We start from the raw sequence: 15,142 nt of genomic DNA, 5'->3' as shown, positions 1-15,142 counted from the left end.
ATATTAGCTGTTTTATTGCTATATTCAGTGTTGCAGAATCTCACACATCTCCTCTCGTAATGGTCCTGCTCAACCCAGAAAAGGCTTTTGACAGAATATCATGGAGATAACTGTGAATACTCATAGTTAGGATGGGATTTGGTCCAAGGTTTATCAGATCCATTCAAGTGTTATACAATAACTCCAGATCCAGGCTGCAGCTTATGGGTCAGGAATCTAAGGACATGGATAATCTTAAACTTATGATTATTGGCCACTGTAATATTATAAAAATGTCTATGTGCCGCAAGTGCTATACCTGTTGAGGACCATACCTTTAGAAGTCTGTTCCAAGTGATTTCAGAAACTATATTTGATTTGTAATAGTTTCATGTGGGGATTTAAACGACCCAAAAGGGTGCTCAAATTCATGAGTCTTTCAGTGTATAGAAGCGGATTCGTTCCCTCCAACGTTAGGTATTATTATATGCCTGCAGTGATGCAGCACATTTATTATTTCCTATTAGGACCCAATATTTAGCAAAATAATACCAATGCTGCACCGATTTATGTGTATGGTTTAGAAAAATGTGCCTCCGGTTTTTTGTAAAGGTTACAGAACAGAGCTACTTCAAAAAAGTTACATTTAAGATGGTAAATACGGCTTTTAGAATATGGCATAAAGTAGCTGTGATGATGAAAATGACAAAATATAACTATTATACCCCTTTATGGGATGCCCCCCAGTTTCAGTCTGTATTTCATGATATGAGCTGTTAGAGATGGAAACAAGCCGGCATCAATAAAATTGGGAATATAGTTGAAGAGGGTTATGTACGCTCATTTCAGTTCCTCCCAGATAAGTTTTGAGAGACAGAATCTCAGAAAATATCTACAGCTTAGGCAGGTTTTTCAGATAATCATTTGGGGGGTGAAAAGTCCCATGAGGCTCTCAATGTTATCTAAGAAGAGATATACCTCGGGATACTTTATTCTCAATTCTTTGAACTTGAGGACGATGATGTTGCGGCTCTGACTTTAAAGTGGGCAGGTAAGTTGAACATTGGTGGAGGAATCTCTGTTTTCATAAGTCGCTAATTATCGGACTTAGGGCCAGGTGTACAACGCTTTTTAGCGTGCGCAAATAGGTCTTAGACTGGTTTGCACATGTTAAAAAGCATGGGCCCATGTACAAACAGTATTTTGCGAGTCGCAAATAAATTGCGACATGCAAAATACTGTTTTGCGACTCGGCATTAGGAAGGGGTGTTCCCTTCCTAATAGCGACTGCAAAGCTATGTACCAATGTTTTGTGACTGCACTTGTGGTCGCAAAACACTCGCAAATTACCACCTACTTCAAGTAGGTGGTAATGCATTCGCAAATGGACCCCTTCCCCTTTGCAAATCCATGTAATATTATTTTATACGGGCAGGCAGTGGTCCCAGGGACCACTGCCTGCCCTTAAAAAATTTAACAAAAACGTTTATTTATTTTTTTGAAATGCAGCCTGTTTTCCATTAAGGAAAACGGGCCGCATTAAAAAAAAATGCTTTATTTAACAGCAGTTCCAGACATGGTGGTCTGCTGAACCCAGCAGGCCACCATCCCTGGGAGGGCCTGTCATTCCCAATGGGCTCGCAAATTTCCAGAGGCTCATTAATGTTCATGAGCCTCGCAATTTGTAACCCCATTGGGAATTTCAAACAGTGTTAAACACACTGTTGTACATGCCACTTAGCACCTCGTAAATTGCGAGTCGCAAATGCGGCGCAATTTGCGAGACGCTATTTGGCAGGTCGTACATCGGGCCCATTATTTTTTGCTATCTGCCAGGCTAAAAACAACACAGCAATTCAAAACAAACTTCAATCTGTATTACACTCCAAAGAAAGCACATAGGTGGGTAGGGCGACCCAGCTTTGATTGTCCAAGGTTTTAGTAATACTGTCAAGAACAACAAAAGTGCAGTACACATGGCATACATGTGTACTCTGATCGTGTTGTTTTGGACAAAGATCCGAGAATTTCTATCCTCATTTACCGGCATGCGTATACATCTAACAACTAGGTTAGTTTGCTTGGTCTGGATAACCAGACAGTGTCAATCTCAGCCATAAGTCTCCAATTGTTTGTGGAAATTATTATTTCCAGAAACTGCATAGAAAGGGAGTGGCTAAACCCAGATTCCCCACTCTTTCATTAAATTATGGCAGAATACCTCGCTTTCTACCATACCGAAATAAGCTCTTTTTTAAGAAAAGAGGGCCAGTAATAAGTTAAAAATATGGAACCTCCTGCAGATTGGGTCGCTAAAAAAAAATCAGGCTAATTATTTCGAAAACACGTTGTCAAAGTGGTTATCGCATGTTACCCCAGTAGCTTTTTGTGTGTTTAGCAGAATCTGAAGGACGGCTTGAATACAGTATGTTAGGTCTTTAGCTCTATCTTTTCTGTGTTTTGTGGTTTGATGCTCTGAAGTTAAGTAACGTAATTACTGAAAACTATCACTAACGAATCTGTTTTTTGTTTGGCTTGGCTGTATGTATTCTCTTCCAGGGGATCCTCATCAATAGTCATAAGCACTAAATATTCCCGCCCATGTGCAGGACCCCGGAAACAATATAAAAATATATATGTAAAAAACACATATATCTCGCTCCACATATATGTATGTACATATATTATTTTTCTCACCACAATGCAGCTCCATAACTGAGGGTAAAAACAATGTAAACACATATACATGCACTGCAATTATTTAGGAAGCAAAAGAAAGCAAACACATTAAGTCAAATAATCTTTGAACTTTGTGTTTTAATGAGTAAACCACTCATAAATCCTGAAAATTGCTTATAAATAGACATTGTTAGCCCTCAGGCTGCATTGTGAAAACAATAGCATAGAAAATGAAACCATTTTCAACAAAAACTTGCACCGTGCCTTTAAGGCAGCCATGATCCCAGGCTTCCCATCATGCCTCAGGGGTGACAGTTAGGTCAGTTGTTCTTTCCGGCTCCTTCAGTCAGGACCCTGGTGAAACAGCTCCTTTCTTTTTTGACTTTCTGTCAAAAAATATTACAACTAATCTACAATTTTTGCTTTCACTCGACGTCTTTTAGACATAGGGTGTTGCTTAAACCTTTTTTAGGTGTTTTTCCTGTCAAAGATGCCATCTCTCTTTGACAAATGTCCTTCGTGTGGAAGGAAGATGGCCAAGACAGACACTCATTCAGTCTGTATCCTGTGCTTACCAGATTCTCATTCCTCTAAAACCTGTGAACACTGCCAGGTTTTAACTTCCAGGACTCTTAAGGAACGTGAGAGGATTTGAGTTTATGGGCTTTCTGAGAGAGGAAGATCTCCCAAGAAGCAGAAAAGTCGGAAGGCGCGGTCGACGTCGAGAGAAGCCCCGACTGGTTCACATTCGACGTCGGGATCGGCGTTGGAGAAGCAGTCGGCGGCGACGAAGAAGATGTCTTCAGCGTCTACATCCAAGGAACCTCCGCTACAGTCAGCGTCGAGGGACAGATCACCGTCGAAGCGGAAGAGCTCGACGGCGAGTCATATGACGTCGAAGCAGCATCGTCATGCTATGACGTCGAGGTATTCTCCGTCGACGCCGGGCCATCGGCGTTCGACGTCGAGTCATCCTCCGTCAACGACTAGTCATGGTCGTTCGGCGTCGAGGGAGCCTCTGTCGACACATCATCGGTCGACGTCGATGCAGCCAACGTCGACGCCTGGTCAAGAGCGTTCGACGTCGAAGCGTCATTCGGACTCGAGGCACGCCCAGTCGCCGATGAAACAACGGCGATCGGCGTCGAAACAGCCTCCATCGACGTCGAGCAGACAGCCTTCAACGTCGAAGGACAGTCATCGCCACCCGAGGTCGACGTTAGAGAAAGCACGGTCGACGTCGAGAGAGCGTCTGCTCGGCGCTCGACGTCGATACGACCACCGTCGATGGATCAGCAAAGATCCAGGGAACGGAGCTCTTCGCAGCCAGAGAACATTTCTCCTGCAAGATCAAAGGAGACGTCACCTTTGACGCAGGTGGTTCAGGACAAGGAAAGTGGCTCATTGGACCAGGCGCAAGTCCTAGGACCACAGTTGGGTTCTCCAGGTTCAGCATCGGCTGCGGAGGTGGAACAATCTCCAGTGCAAGATCCCCCTGCCAAGAGACTGAGGATTGCAGAAGAGAGATCTCGGTCGAGGTCTTCCTCTGGATCTCTAGTGAGTCTTTCCTCATCTTCCTCATCATCTCGCAGTGGCAGATACTCGGATGGACAAAGCTGCGCATCGAACAGGGAGAGGTCCAAATCTCCTGCAAGATCGCAACAGGATCGAACGGATCGACCTCCACGGTCACGTTCACCAGCGAAGGATCCCATCCACAAATCTCCTTCTATTCATCTTTCCCCAAGATGGAATAGACCTCTTCACCACTGGGCATAGGACAAGGAGACGGCAGATCACCTTAAAAGATATCGAGACCAACCTCTTCCCCGCAGAGAACGGTCTCGTTCTAAGCATTCAAGTAAGAGACATTCTCGTCACAGAGAGCGTTCTCGTTCTAAAACACGTTCAAGCAGAAGATCTAGGTCCAGGAGGTCACGTAGCTCTTCAAGTTCTTTGAGAACCCGATCTCACAGAGCTTACTCTCCGACCCTTACAAGCAGCCCACGCTCGTGGGTATCTCCAATTGAAGATATTTTCTCGTTCCAGGATATCTTGGGCAGGGGAGCCCTGAAGCTGGGAGTACCGATGACAGCTCCACAAATCAAGACAACTGTCATATTTGAAACCCTGCAACACAGAACAGCACCCAAACCGTTGTTGCCGATGGTTGCGGGTATAATGGAACCTGTGAACGAAGTCTGCCTCACTCCGGCAACGGTGAAGTCCGTTCCAGCGAGGATTCTCAAAAAGTATCGCCCTCCGGAGGAGGATCCTCTGTTCCTCAAGGCTGATCCCCCGCCAGATTCAGTAATCATTGCGGCGGCTAGAAAATCCAATGCGGTAGCTTCCTCGTCCATGGTACCTCCGGATAAGGATAGCAAGGTGCAAGACTCATGGGGGAGAAGAGTTTGTAACACCTCAGCCTCTTTCCTCAAAGTCTCCAATGCGGAAGCACTGCTCGGCAGGTATGACAGAGCTCTGTGGGACTCACTCCAGAGATTTTCTGCTAAACTTCCTCAGGAAGATAGAAAGGATTTTGAGGAGGTTCTGATGGAGGGCGGTCAAGTCTCCAATCAGATTATAGGAGCGGCGGCAGATGGGGCAACGCTGGCTGCGCATGGCTATGTACATGGAATCACAGCAAGGAGAACCTCTTGGTTACGCCTCACAGCATTGAAACCAGAGGCTCAAGCCAGAATCCTTAACCTTCCTTTTTCAGGCACATCTCTTTTTGGAGCAAGTGCGGATGAGGAGATGCAACACATGAAGATTGAGTTGGACACCCTCAAAGCCGTGGGGCTTGAGAAGAAAAAGGAATTCAGGAAGAAATTCCGTTCGAACAACAAGGGTTCTTCAAAGCAGAGGGTTCAAACCCCTCACTGGCAGAAAGGCCAGAACCAGCAGAGCCAACAAAAGTCTCAATACAAGGGCAAGGGCAATTCCAAAGGAAATGGAAATCAGCGCCAAGGCAACAACTTCAATAAATCTCAGCAGAAGCAATGAGTATTCACTTCCCCCAGCGCCGTTACCCACTCCAGTGGGGGGAAGCATTGCGCATCACAGGACAGAGTGGCAGGCCATCACAAAAGATCAATGGGTGTTGTCTACGCTGCAGAATGGGTGCTGTCTTCGTTTCCATCGTCTACCTCCACCAGTTTCCCCGATGTCAACATCAAGCCACCAGCTACAAAGGTTAAAGAAGGAAGTAGCTACACTCCTCGAAAAAAGAAGCCATCGAGAGAGTGCCGGTGTCCCAAAGGGGGAAAGGAGTGTACTCGAGGTACTTTCTGGTCAGAAAAAAGGGCCAAAAGGAAGAATACAGGCCCATTCTGGACTTGAGAACACTCAATCTGCATGTACGAAAAGAAAAGTTTCGCATGTTGGCGCTTCACCAAATATATCCACATCTCAGGAAGGGGGATTGGATGTGTTCGATGGACCTTCAAGATGCGTACTTTCATATACCAATACGGCCCGATCACAGGAGATTCCTTCGGTTCCGAGTGGGGACCTCCCACTACCAGTTCAAAGTCCTTCCGTTTGGGTTGAAGTCGGCTCCCAGGGTGTTCACGAAGTGTGTCGCAGTGGTGGCGGCAGCTCTACGCCGCAGGGGAGTCTTCGTATACCCATACTTAGACGATTAGCTGTTGAAAGGTCCAACTCCAGACAACGTAAGGAATCAATTCCAGACATGCATAGAACTGTGTCAGCGTCTCGGACTGCATGTCAATTACAGCAAGTCTGTTTCTCAACCTACTCAGAAGATCCACTTCCTAGGAGCTCTGCTAGACTCCGAGCTAGGAAAAGTGTTTCCTTCGGAGGAGAGACAGTTTTCGATAGCCCTCAAATGCCAGACAATTCTTCACCACAGGTCTCAGAAGGTGCGGAAGATAGCCTCACTCTTGGGTTCGATGGCTTCCTGCATTTTCCTGGTACCGAACGCCAGACTTCGGATGCGTCCTCTTCAGCAGGATCTGGAGGACAAATGGGACCAATACACAGATCGATGGGACGATCAGATCACTTTGTCGGAGGTAGCTCAATCTTCCCTCCAGTGGTGGACGAAGAGACAGAACATGCAGGTGGGGATTCTGTTCCATCAACCTCCTCCCACACAAACGATCATCACAGACGCATCGTTACAAGGATGGGGGGCGCACATGGGTCCTCTACAAGTGCAGGGTCTGTGGTCTTCCAAAGAAAGCACATATCACATCAACTTGCTGGAATTGAGAGCGGTTCACTTGGCTCTCAAAGCGTTCCTTCCCTCGCTTCAGGAGGAAATGGTTCTAGTACAGACGGACAATACCACCACGATGTACTATTTGAACAAGCAGGGAGGAACTCGCTCAAGGACACTGTCTCTGGAAGCTCAGCGCATCTGGCATTGGCTTCTGGCTCGCAAGTTGTCTGTTCAGGCAGTCCATCTCCCAGGAGAGCAGAACGTGAGGGCGGACGCACTAAGTCGGCATTTCGAAGACAAAGAAGACTGGGTTCTCAACGACGAAGTGCTACACAACATTTTCCAGTCATGGGGTCGTCCTTCCATAGATCTCTTCGCGGACGACGAAAACAGCAAATGCCCAAGCTTCGCCTCCAGGTTCTATCGACCAGGAACAAGAGGGAATGCTCTTTTAATTGACTGGTCAGGGCAGTTTGTGTACGCCTTTCCACCCCTTCCGCTGATCCCGAAGGTGGTGAGCAAGCTGAACCACTCATGCACAACAATGATCCTGATTGCCCCCGACTGGCCGAGGCAATGGTGGTACACGGACCTACTTCACCTATCAGTGTCTCCTCACAAGAGGCTTCCATGCAGGCAGGACCTGTTATCGAAGATGAACGGAAGGATTCGCCATCCCAACCTTCCGTCACTGAACTTGGCAGCATGGCACCTGAGGTCATTCAATACGGCCATCTAGGACTGCCACAGGACTGCATGTCCATTCTGAAAGAAGCACGACGTCCTTCCACAAGACATTCTTATGCATGCAAGTGGAAGAGATTCCATATGTGGTGCATGCAGAATGGTCACAATCCGGTAAAGAGTCAGGAAGAAGCAGTTCTCCCATACCTGTTGTACCTGACTAAAGCAGGTTTGAAGTTTAACTCCATTAAGGTGCATTTAGCCGCTATTACAGCTTACAGGCGATCACCTTCACAAACTTCTTTTTTTCAGCTTCCAGCAGTAAAAGATTTCCTGCAAGGTCTGAAAAAGGTGTACCCTCCTGTACGGCCTCCTGCTCCGCCCTGGGAGCTGAACCTAGTCCTATCAAAATTGATGGGCCCTCCTTTTGAGCCCATTCATAAAGCTACTTTACAGCATATTTCCTGGAAAGCGGCTTTTTTGGTAGCGATTACGTCAGCCCGTAGGGTGAGCGAAATTCAGGCTCTCTGTACTAAAGAACCGTATACAGTTTTTCATTTGAACAGAGTGGTGCTTAGAACGCATCCTTCTTTCCTGCCGAAAGTGGTATCAGATTTTCATGTCAATCAGGCTATCTCTTTACCCACTTTCTTTCCTAATCCCTCTACACCAGCTGAGAGGTCGTTACACTCTTTGGACCTGAAAAGGGTTTTAAAGTTCTATCTGGACAGGTCCAAGTCTATTCGACAATCTGATCAATTGTTTGTTAACTACGAATCGATCAGAACTGGTCATGCTGCCTCGAAGCGTTCTATCTCCAGGTGGATCGTTTCGTGTATCAAGCTTGCTTACCAATTGGCGCAGAAGCCTTTAGGGGGTACTCCTAAGGCGCATTCCACTAGAGGTAGAGCAGCCACGGCAGCTTACCTGCATGATGTGCCCATGTCTGAGATTTGTAAAGCGGCGACCTGGAGGTCCGTCCATACATTTACCAGACATTACTGTCTAGATTCTGACACGAGAGCAGATACCCAGGTGGGCCAGGCCTCCCTGAGAAATCTGTTTAACAGCTGAGGATTCGGCTGTTATAATTTGGTTGGGTCATGTACTTCTCATTTACCTGCAGGTGGTTGATGGGCTTGCTATTCTATTCAGTGCTTATGACTATTGATGAGGATCCCCTGGAAGAGAAGGATAAGTTACTTACCTGTAATCCTAGTTCTCTTCCAGGGGTATCCTCATCAAAGTCATAAGCAACCCACCCGCCTCCCCAGGTAAATGAGATTTGGTACTGTTTTCAATCTTGTGGTTGAGCCCTGTCTTCAGGGTTATGCAAAGAACAACTGACCTAACTGTCACCCCTGAGGCATGATGGGAAGCCTGGGGTCATGGCTGCCTTAAAGGCACGGTGCCAGTTTTTGTTGAAAATGGTTTCATTTTCTCTGCTATTGTGTTTACAATGCAGCCTGAGGGCTAACAATGTCTATTTATAAGAAATTTTCAGGATTTATGAGCGGTTTACTCATTAAAACACAAAGTTCAAAGATTATTTGACCTAATGTGTTTGCTTTCTTTTGCTTCCTAAATAATTGCAGTGCATGTATATGTGTTTACATTGTTTTTACCCTCAGTTATGGAGCTGCATTGTGGTGAGAAAAATAATATATGTACATACATATATGTGGAGCGAGATATATGTGTTTTTACATATATATTTTTATATTGTTTCCGGGGTCCCGCACATGGGTGGGAATATTCAATGCTTATGACTTTGATGAGGATACCCCTGGAAGAGAACTAGGATTACAGGTAAGTAACTTATTCTTATGCACCTCCTCCAGACAAAAATGATTTTAAAAAACTCACAAACTTCTGCAACTGTTCACTTCTGTGGTATGAGTGGATGGACTGAGTAAAATTGTTGTCTCTTTTTCTTTCATTCGATTTCAGGCTGTGTGGAGGCATTTTCTGCTACTATTGCTGCAATAATTACAAGATGACAAAACACAGCGGGAAGAGGGAACGATGCTGTAATGCTTGCTACAGTGCACCCAGTGTGGTGGTTAGTGATGACTCAGAATGTTCTAATAGCCAGGAAAGCTCTCCTGACCTAAACAATGCTGCAACACACAGAATACATGGAGTTTCCGGTTAGTTAAAACAAATATTTGTTATTCTTGTGTGTCAGTTTTTTTAATTCTGTTGCATATAAATTGTTACTTCTGTAAATTGTATACATGGGTTCATTGTTAAAATGTCCAGTGTTTGTGTAATATTTTATATTGGCTCTTATCTTGTTTCGGTATGCCTCAATTTAGGTATTAATTGAAAATCACAGAGAGGTCATATATCTTTGGCTCGGATCTTTGGCCTGCAATTCTAGAGTTCCATACAAAATATGGATGCACCGCCCTGTAGTGCTTGCAACATCACTGCAGTCTATCTCTAGGAGGGTTACAAATGAGTAATCGCAGGAAGGAGGTAGTAGTGGGTATAAGGCAAAGTTTGGTTTCCATTAAAGGTCTGAATATTTATGAAGATGAGCCACTCGAACACCATGCCCATTTTCTGTATTGATTTCTTGTTATGGTTCTGTGGTTGGCAAAGCTAGCAAGTTTGATGCCCATGACATTTCATCGAATTAGGTTTGAGTGAACACAGTCATTATGAATTTGTGTTAGGCTCACAAGTACACATTGGTCAGTTGCATTATCCAAAACAGAGAGATGGTTTACTAAATCCCAAATATATCACTGTATGCCATGGTGTTCTTGTAACATTAGTATCTGTAGCGGGAATCAGCAGATATTCCAGGTTATGTAATAAATGAATGGACGTATTGCATGGTTTAAATGGAATAGTGGTAGAAACATCCTTGATAAGTGTAACAGGTATCTAATACACTTTGCAACCGTTTTTGTTTTTTTGGAGCAGGCGGGTCAGAGAATCTAGATCCTAAATCATTTTCAGGTTCCTTGGTTTTTGCATTGGAGGTTCCTCAGAACATTTGACCAAATAGATATTAAAGGGTCATTTGATCTCCCTCAAAAAGCAGCACTTCATCTTTCGCCCACTCTTCATCATTCAAAAATAATTGTGTTTAAGAATTTGGGAGATGTTGGACAATCTGTGTGTTGTCCCCTTCTGTTTATTTATTTATTTATTTGTATCGTTTTATATAGAGCTGGCTAAACTCATAGGTATCAGAGCGCTTTACATGGATGTGGACGTGCACGTTACTTTAGTTACAATGAGAGGATCAAAAATAAATAGGGAAGGGTGGAATACATGACAACAACAAACAGTTATCCAGAGATGGATGATATGTAAGAGGAAAAAAAATGGGAATGCAGCAGTAATACAAATGCAGGAAACGGAGAACAAAAAGGGTGGTGGGGGATGTGGCAATGAGACTGTAGCAGGAATAAGAATTAGTTCAAAAAGTCCTGTGTACCTTAAAAAGAGGTTAATATCAGAGTTCCCAATAAAGTCTTGTATGCAGATCGTTAGTCCTGTCGGCGTCACTGCATCGCAGCACCAGGGGCTGGCTGAACTCACCTGACTCGAGCGGTCTGGCTGCGGACAGGGCCTTTATAAGGGCATAAAATGGCTGTTAAGAACTGATCCATCCACCGATAAGATGTCGGCGGGGTTCCCGATGGTAGAGACCGCCAGGAGGCTGCATGCGGTGAAATCCTGTGCATGATCACCACCGCGAGATGGAGGACTCCGGTCCCGGTCCCTTAGAATTCCACCATTGAATGGAGGCTTGCAGAATTATGTATACCCCTGAAGAAATCAGGGGGGGAAGCAGACTCCAGGTGTTGGTCAATGGATGGGCAGTCACGGGGGAACGAGGGTGGAATACGGGAACTCGTCGCTCTCTCCTGCCACACCAGGGAATCACTCTGGGATACCAGGGCGGCAGCAGTTCGGAAAATTTCTCGCTGTCTGGATTGTGGGATGCATCTCAGGTTCCAAAGCAGCTGCGACAGGAAGCATAGAAGAGAGGCAGTCGCAGCAGGAAGCAGACCAACCGATGCCCAGTCCGGAAGGTATGCGATGGCCGTGGACTACACTGGAGGGGTGAGTCCCAAGCCAATCTCCTCTCAGCTGCTATTCACAGCTCAACCGAGCCTTCAGCCATCTTATTAGGTTTCCGCTGGCGATCGTCTTTCCCGATGTTGATCATTGCTTGAGCCGGCATCATCCTAGTCGGCGACTGTAGCTTAGCGGCACTGGAGAATCGCGGTGTCGCAGCCCAACAATCCCTGGGGAATCGGTGTTTAAAAGGCTTGATGGTGTAGCTCATTGACTTGGGCCTCGTGGTGCATGAACCCATTGAAAGGGGGAGAGAAATGACCCTGTCCTTGAGTATTTCTAACAATAGAGTTGGAGGGCTGCATTCTGGTAAGCTGTTCTGAAAGTGTTGCCTTCTTCATTGCTGAATTCTGTACTGTTGATGCCTGACTTTTTTCAAAGCTGATAAGACATTTTCAGTGAACTGATGCATATGCCCCAGAAAGAATTTACAGGATTAGGGTAGCCTGCTTGTTGTCTCCCAGAGTAGACAAAATGGAAGTCCCATCAGTACTGAATGATTATATTTATTATTTGGCACACACTTTAACTACCATCATAATGAAGCAGACAAATGTATATGTTACTGCTAATTGTACACATCAATTTGTCTACTGTCGAATCAAACCTCAAAATACAACTAAGCTACATGGCTCATAATAGAATTTACGTGTGGTTCTGGGATATATAATGTAGCACTTATGAATCATGCAAGTGTGGCAGATATCAGCAGAGTGTCATCCCTAAGTACTTATAATTTTTACTTGGTTTGGTTGTATCTATTTTGCATATTTTTCCTACACTCCAATGTTAGACATTGTGAATGATATACAAAAATAACAAACAAACCCTCCACAACACTTCTTAACATTCCCAAATTACTTATATTCTCCACATATCGCCAGTATCTGAAAGAAACAGGTTAGTATTAGATTCCTTACCTTAGAATATCCCCAGGCGTCAGACTGGATCCGGAAACTTTTGCGTAGCAGTACCCTTGCGCGTCGGTAGGCGTCGTCTGCACCTCCGCGTCCTTCGTCGGCGTCGTTGGCACCGGGATGACATCGCCGGTTTACTTAGACGTCGCTCCCGCGTGCTGACGTCAGTTCTTCTTTTTTCCACGCCAGCAAGCGCCGATCCGGAAAAAGTAGTACCCATTGTCAATTTTTGACTAACTTTTTCGATCCTTTTTGTTCATCTTTCGAAGTCGCTCGACATCGACGGTGCCGGTAGGGATGCCCGGGTTCAAACCCTGCGTCGATTGTAGCCGACTGATGTCGGTTACCGACCTCCATCGCCGGTGCCTTCACTGTCTGGGCCCCGACCACGACGACAAGTCCTGCTCCGACTGCCGGGCCCTGACGTCCAAAGCTAGACGGGAGCGGTCCCGTAGGCGACTCGAGCTCCGGCAGTCAGCCCCGCGCCGCTCGAGGTCCCGGTCCGGAAGGAGGTCGAGGGACCGGTCGTGGGGCCGGAGTCACCACAGTTCCGGGAGTCATCATCAGTCTTCAGGCTCGACGTCCTCAGGTACGAGGCACAAGAAGTCGAAGAGGCGACATCGCTGTTCTGACTCCCCCCGACGCTCGCGCAACGCAGCCGTGGGTTCGGGCGACACTGCACACGCGGCTCCGCTGGAGCCGCAGGCATCGCGGCCTGCTCCATACCCGCCGGTCCCTGGGCAGAACGCGACGCCTTAGGAGATCGAGGCTTTCGTCATGGCCATGAGGTCGCTCACACCTCCGTCGGGTTCCGTGGCGCCTTCGGGCCAAGCGGCCCCGACTGGGTCCCCACGCGGGCCGGGTGCTTCGGCCCCGGCGCCGTCGGGTGCTTTCGCCCCGGCGCTGTCAGCGACTTCAGTCCTGACGCCGCAAGGTCCCGTTGGATCCGGTTCCGGATCCGGATCGTCGCCGGTCGACCTTATGACCTCGCCGACACCGGCCACCAGGGTGTCGCCTCCGGCGCCGTCCCAGGACGACGTTGACCCCGGTCCTACCCTTGATTCGGGTCCGTTGCCACTCAGCGCCGTATTCGACATCCGCTAGGAGATTTTTACTTCTACGACCCGGCCACATCCTTTGACCCTGAGGTTCAGGAGATGGGTGGTCTGGACACCTCCCCAGACACTGGTTCTGCCTATAGTGTGGTGCTGACGCAGGCTGCCAAGGCCTCTTGGGCCTTGTGCTCCCCGTTGCGGCCGGGGTTAGGGGTTTCAGTCTTCCCCTACCTCAACGACTTGCCCCAGACGATCGTCAGCCACCTCCAGACTAAAGCCAACCTTCTGCACCTGCTGGGGTTCTCCATCAATGTGCCAAAGTCACACCTGTGTCCCTCTCAGAAGCTCCTCTTCATCGGAGCGGTTCTAGACTCAGTGCAGTTTCAGGTTTATCCTCCCAACCAGCGGGTTCGGGATATTCAGGCTCTGATTCCGATCTTTCAGCCGTTATCCAGTTATCCAGAGTCTCGGTCAGGTTGACGCTGCGGCTTCTGGGGCTGATGGCCTCCTGCATCCTTCTGGTGCATCATGCCAGGTGGCGGATGAGGGCTCTGCAGTGGGACCTGAAGTTTCAGTGGGCCCAGCATCAGGGCAACTTGTCCGACCATGTCTTGATCTCGGAGGGCACTGCAAGACAGTTGCAGTGGTGGCTCACGGACCGCGATTGGGTCAGCGTCAAATCCCTCTCCCTACCCCAACCGGAGCATGTAGTTGTGACGGACGCATCCCTCCAGGGCTGGGGGGCCACATGGGAGAGGAGGAGATCAGAGGCCTCTGCTCTCCGGCGGAGTCCCAGCTCCACATCAACCTTCTGGAGCTGCGGGCGATCAGGCTTGCACTGAAGGCATTACTCCCCTCTGTCCGGGGGAGTGTAGTGCAGGTGTTCAAGGAAAATACCACCGCCATGTGGTACTGCAACAAACAGGGTGGGGTGGGGTCGTGGACCCTATGCCAGGACGCTCTGCCCCTCTGGCAGTGATTGGAACATCAGGGCGTGACCTTGATGGTTCAACACCTGCCAGGTTCCCTGAACGCCAGGGAGGACAAACTCAGCCGTCAGTGCTTGATGGATCACGAATGGCGTCTGAACTCGGAAGTGACGCAAGGCCTCTTTCAGCAGTGGGGAGAGCCTTGGTTAGATCTATTCGCCACAGAAGAGAACGAGCAATATCATCAGTTCTGCGCGTTGGAATTTCCAAGGCGGCACTCGCTCGGAGACGCTTTTCGTCGCGAGTGTAGCTGCGGTCTGTTGTATGCCTTTCCGCCTATACCACTCCTGCCCAGAGTGCTGAATAAGATCAGACACGACCGGGCCCAAGTTATCCTTGTGGCTCCGGACTGGGCATGAAGATACTGGTATACCGAGCTACTCAGCATGTCTGTCGATCCACCGATTTGTCTGCCTCTTCAGGAGGACCTTCTGTCGCAGCAGCAGGGGACGGTCCTCCACCCGAACTTGTCCAGTCTCTACTTACATGCGTGGAGATTGAGCTGTGGCTGTTGCGGCCATTTGACTTGCCTCCTGAAGTCTGTAATGTCAT

The 15,142-nt window shown here is 47.6% G+C and overlaps 1 protein-coding gene across 6 annotated transcripts in view; it reads left to right on the top strand.

Annotated features, from left to right (window-relative positions):
* The window catches only part of FYCO1 (FYVE and coiled-coil domain autophagy adaptor 1), a 917,765-nt gene that overhangs the window by 655,720 nt on the left and 246,903 nt on the right, over positions 1 to 15,142 (top strand). For all 6 annotated transcript variants that reach the window (XM_086964932.1, XM_086964931.1, XM_086964930.1 and 3 more), the window contains one exon: positions 9,479 to 9,678. In XM_086964932.1, the coding sequence (XP_086821058.1) occupies positions 9,479 to 9,678 (200 nt within the window). The remainder of the gene's footprint in view (positions 1 to 9,478; positions 9,679 to 15,142) is intronic.

Source organism: Lissotriton vulgaris, chromosome 4_1 (genome assembly GCF_964263255.1).
Source record: "Lissotriton vulgaris chromosome 4_1, aLisVul1.2, whole genome shotgun sequence".
Lineage (NCBI taxonomy): Eukaryota > Metazoa > Chordata > Amphibia > Caudata > Salamandridae > Lissotriton > Lissotriton vulgaris.
This window is presented reverse-complemented; position numbering and strand designations above follow the sequence as displayed.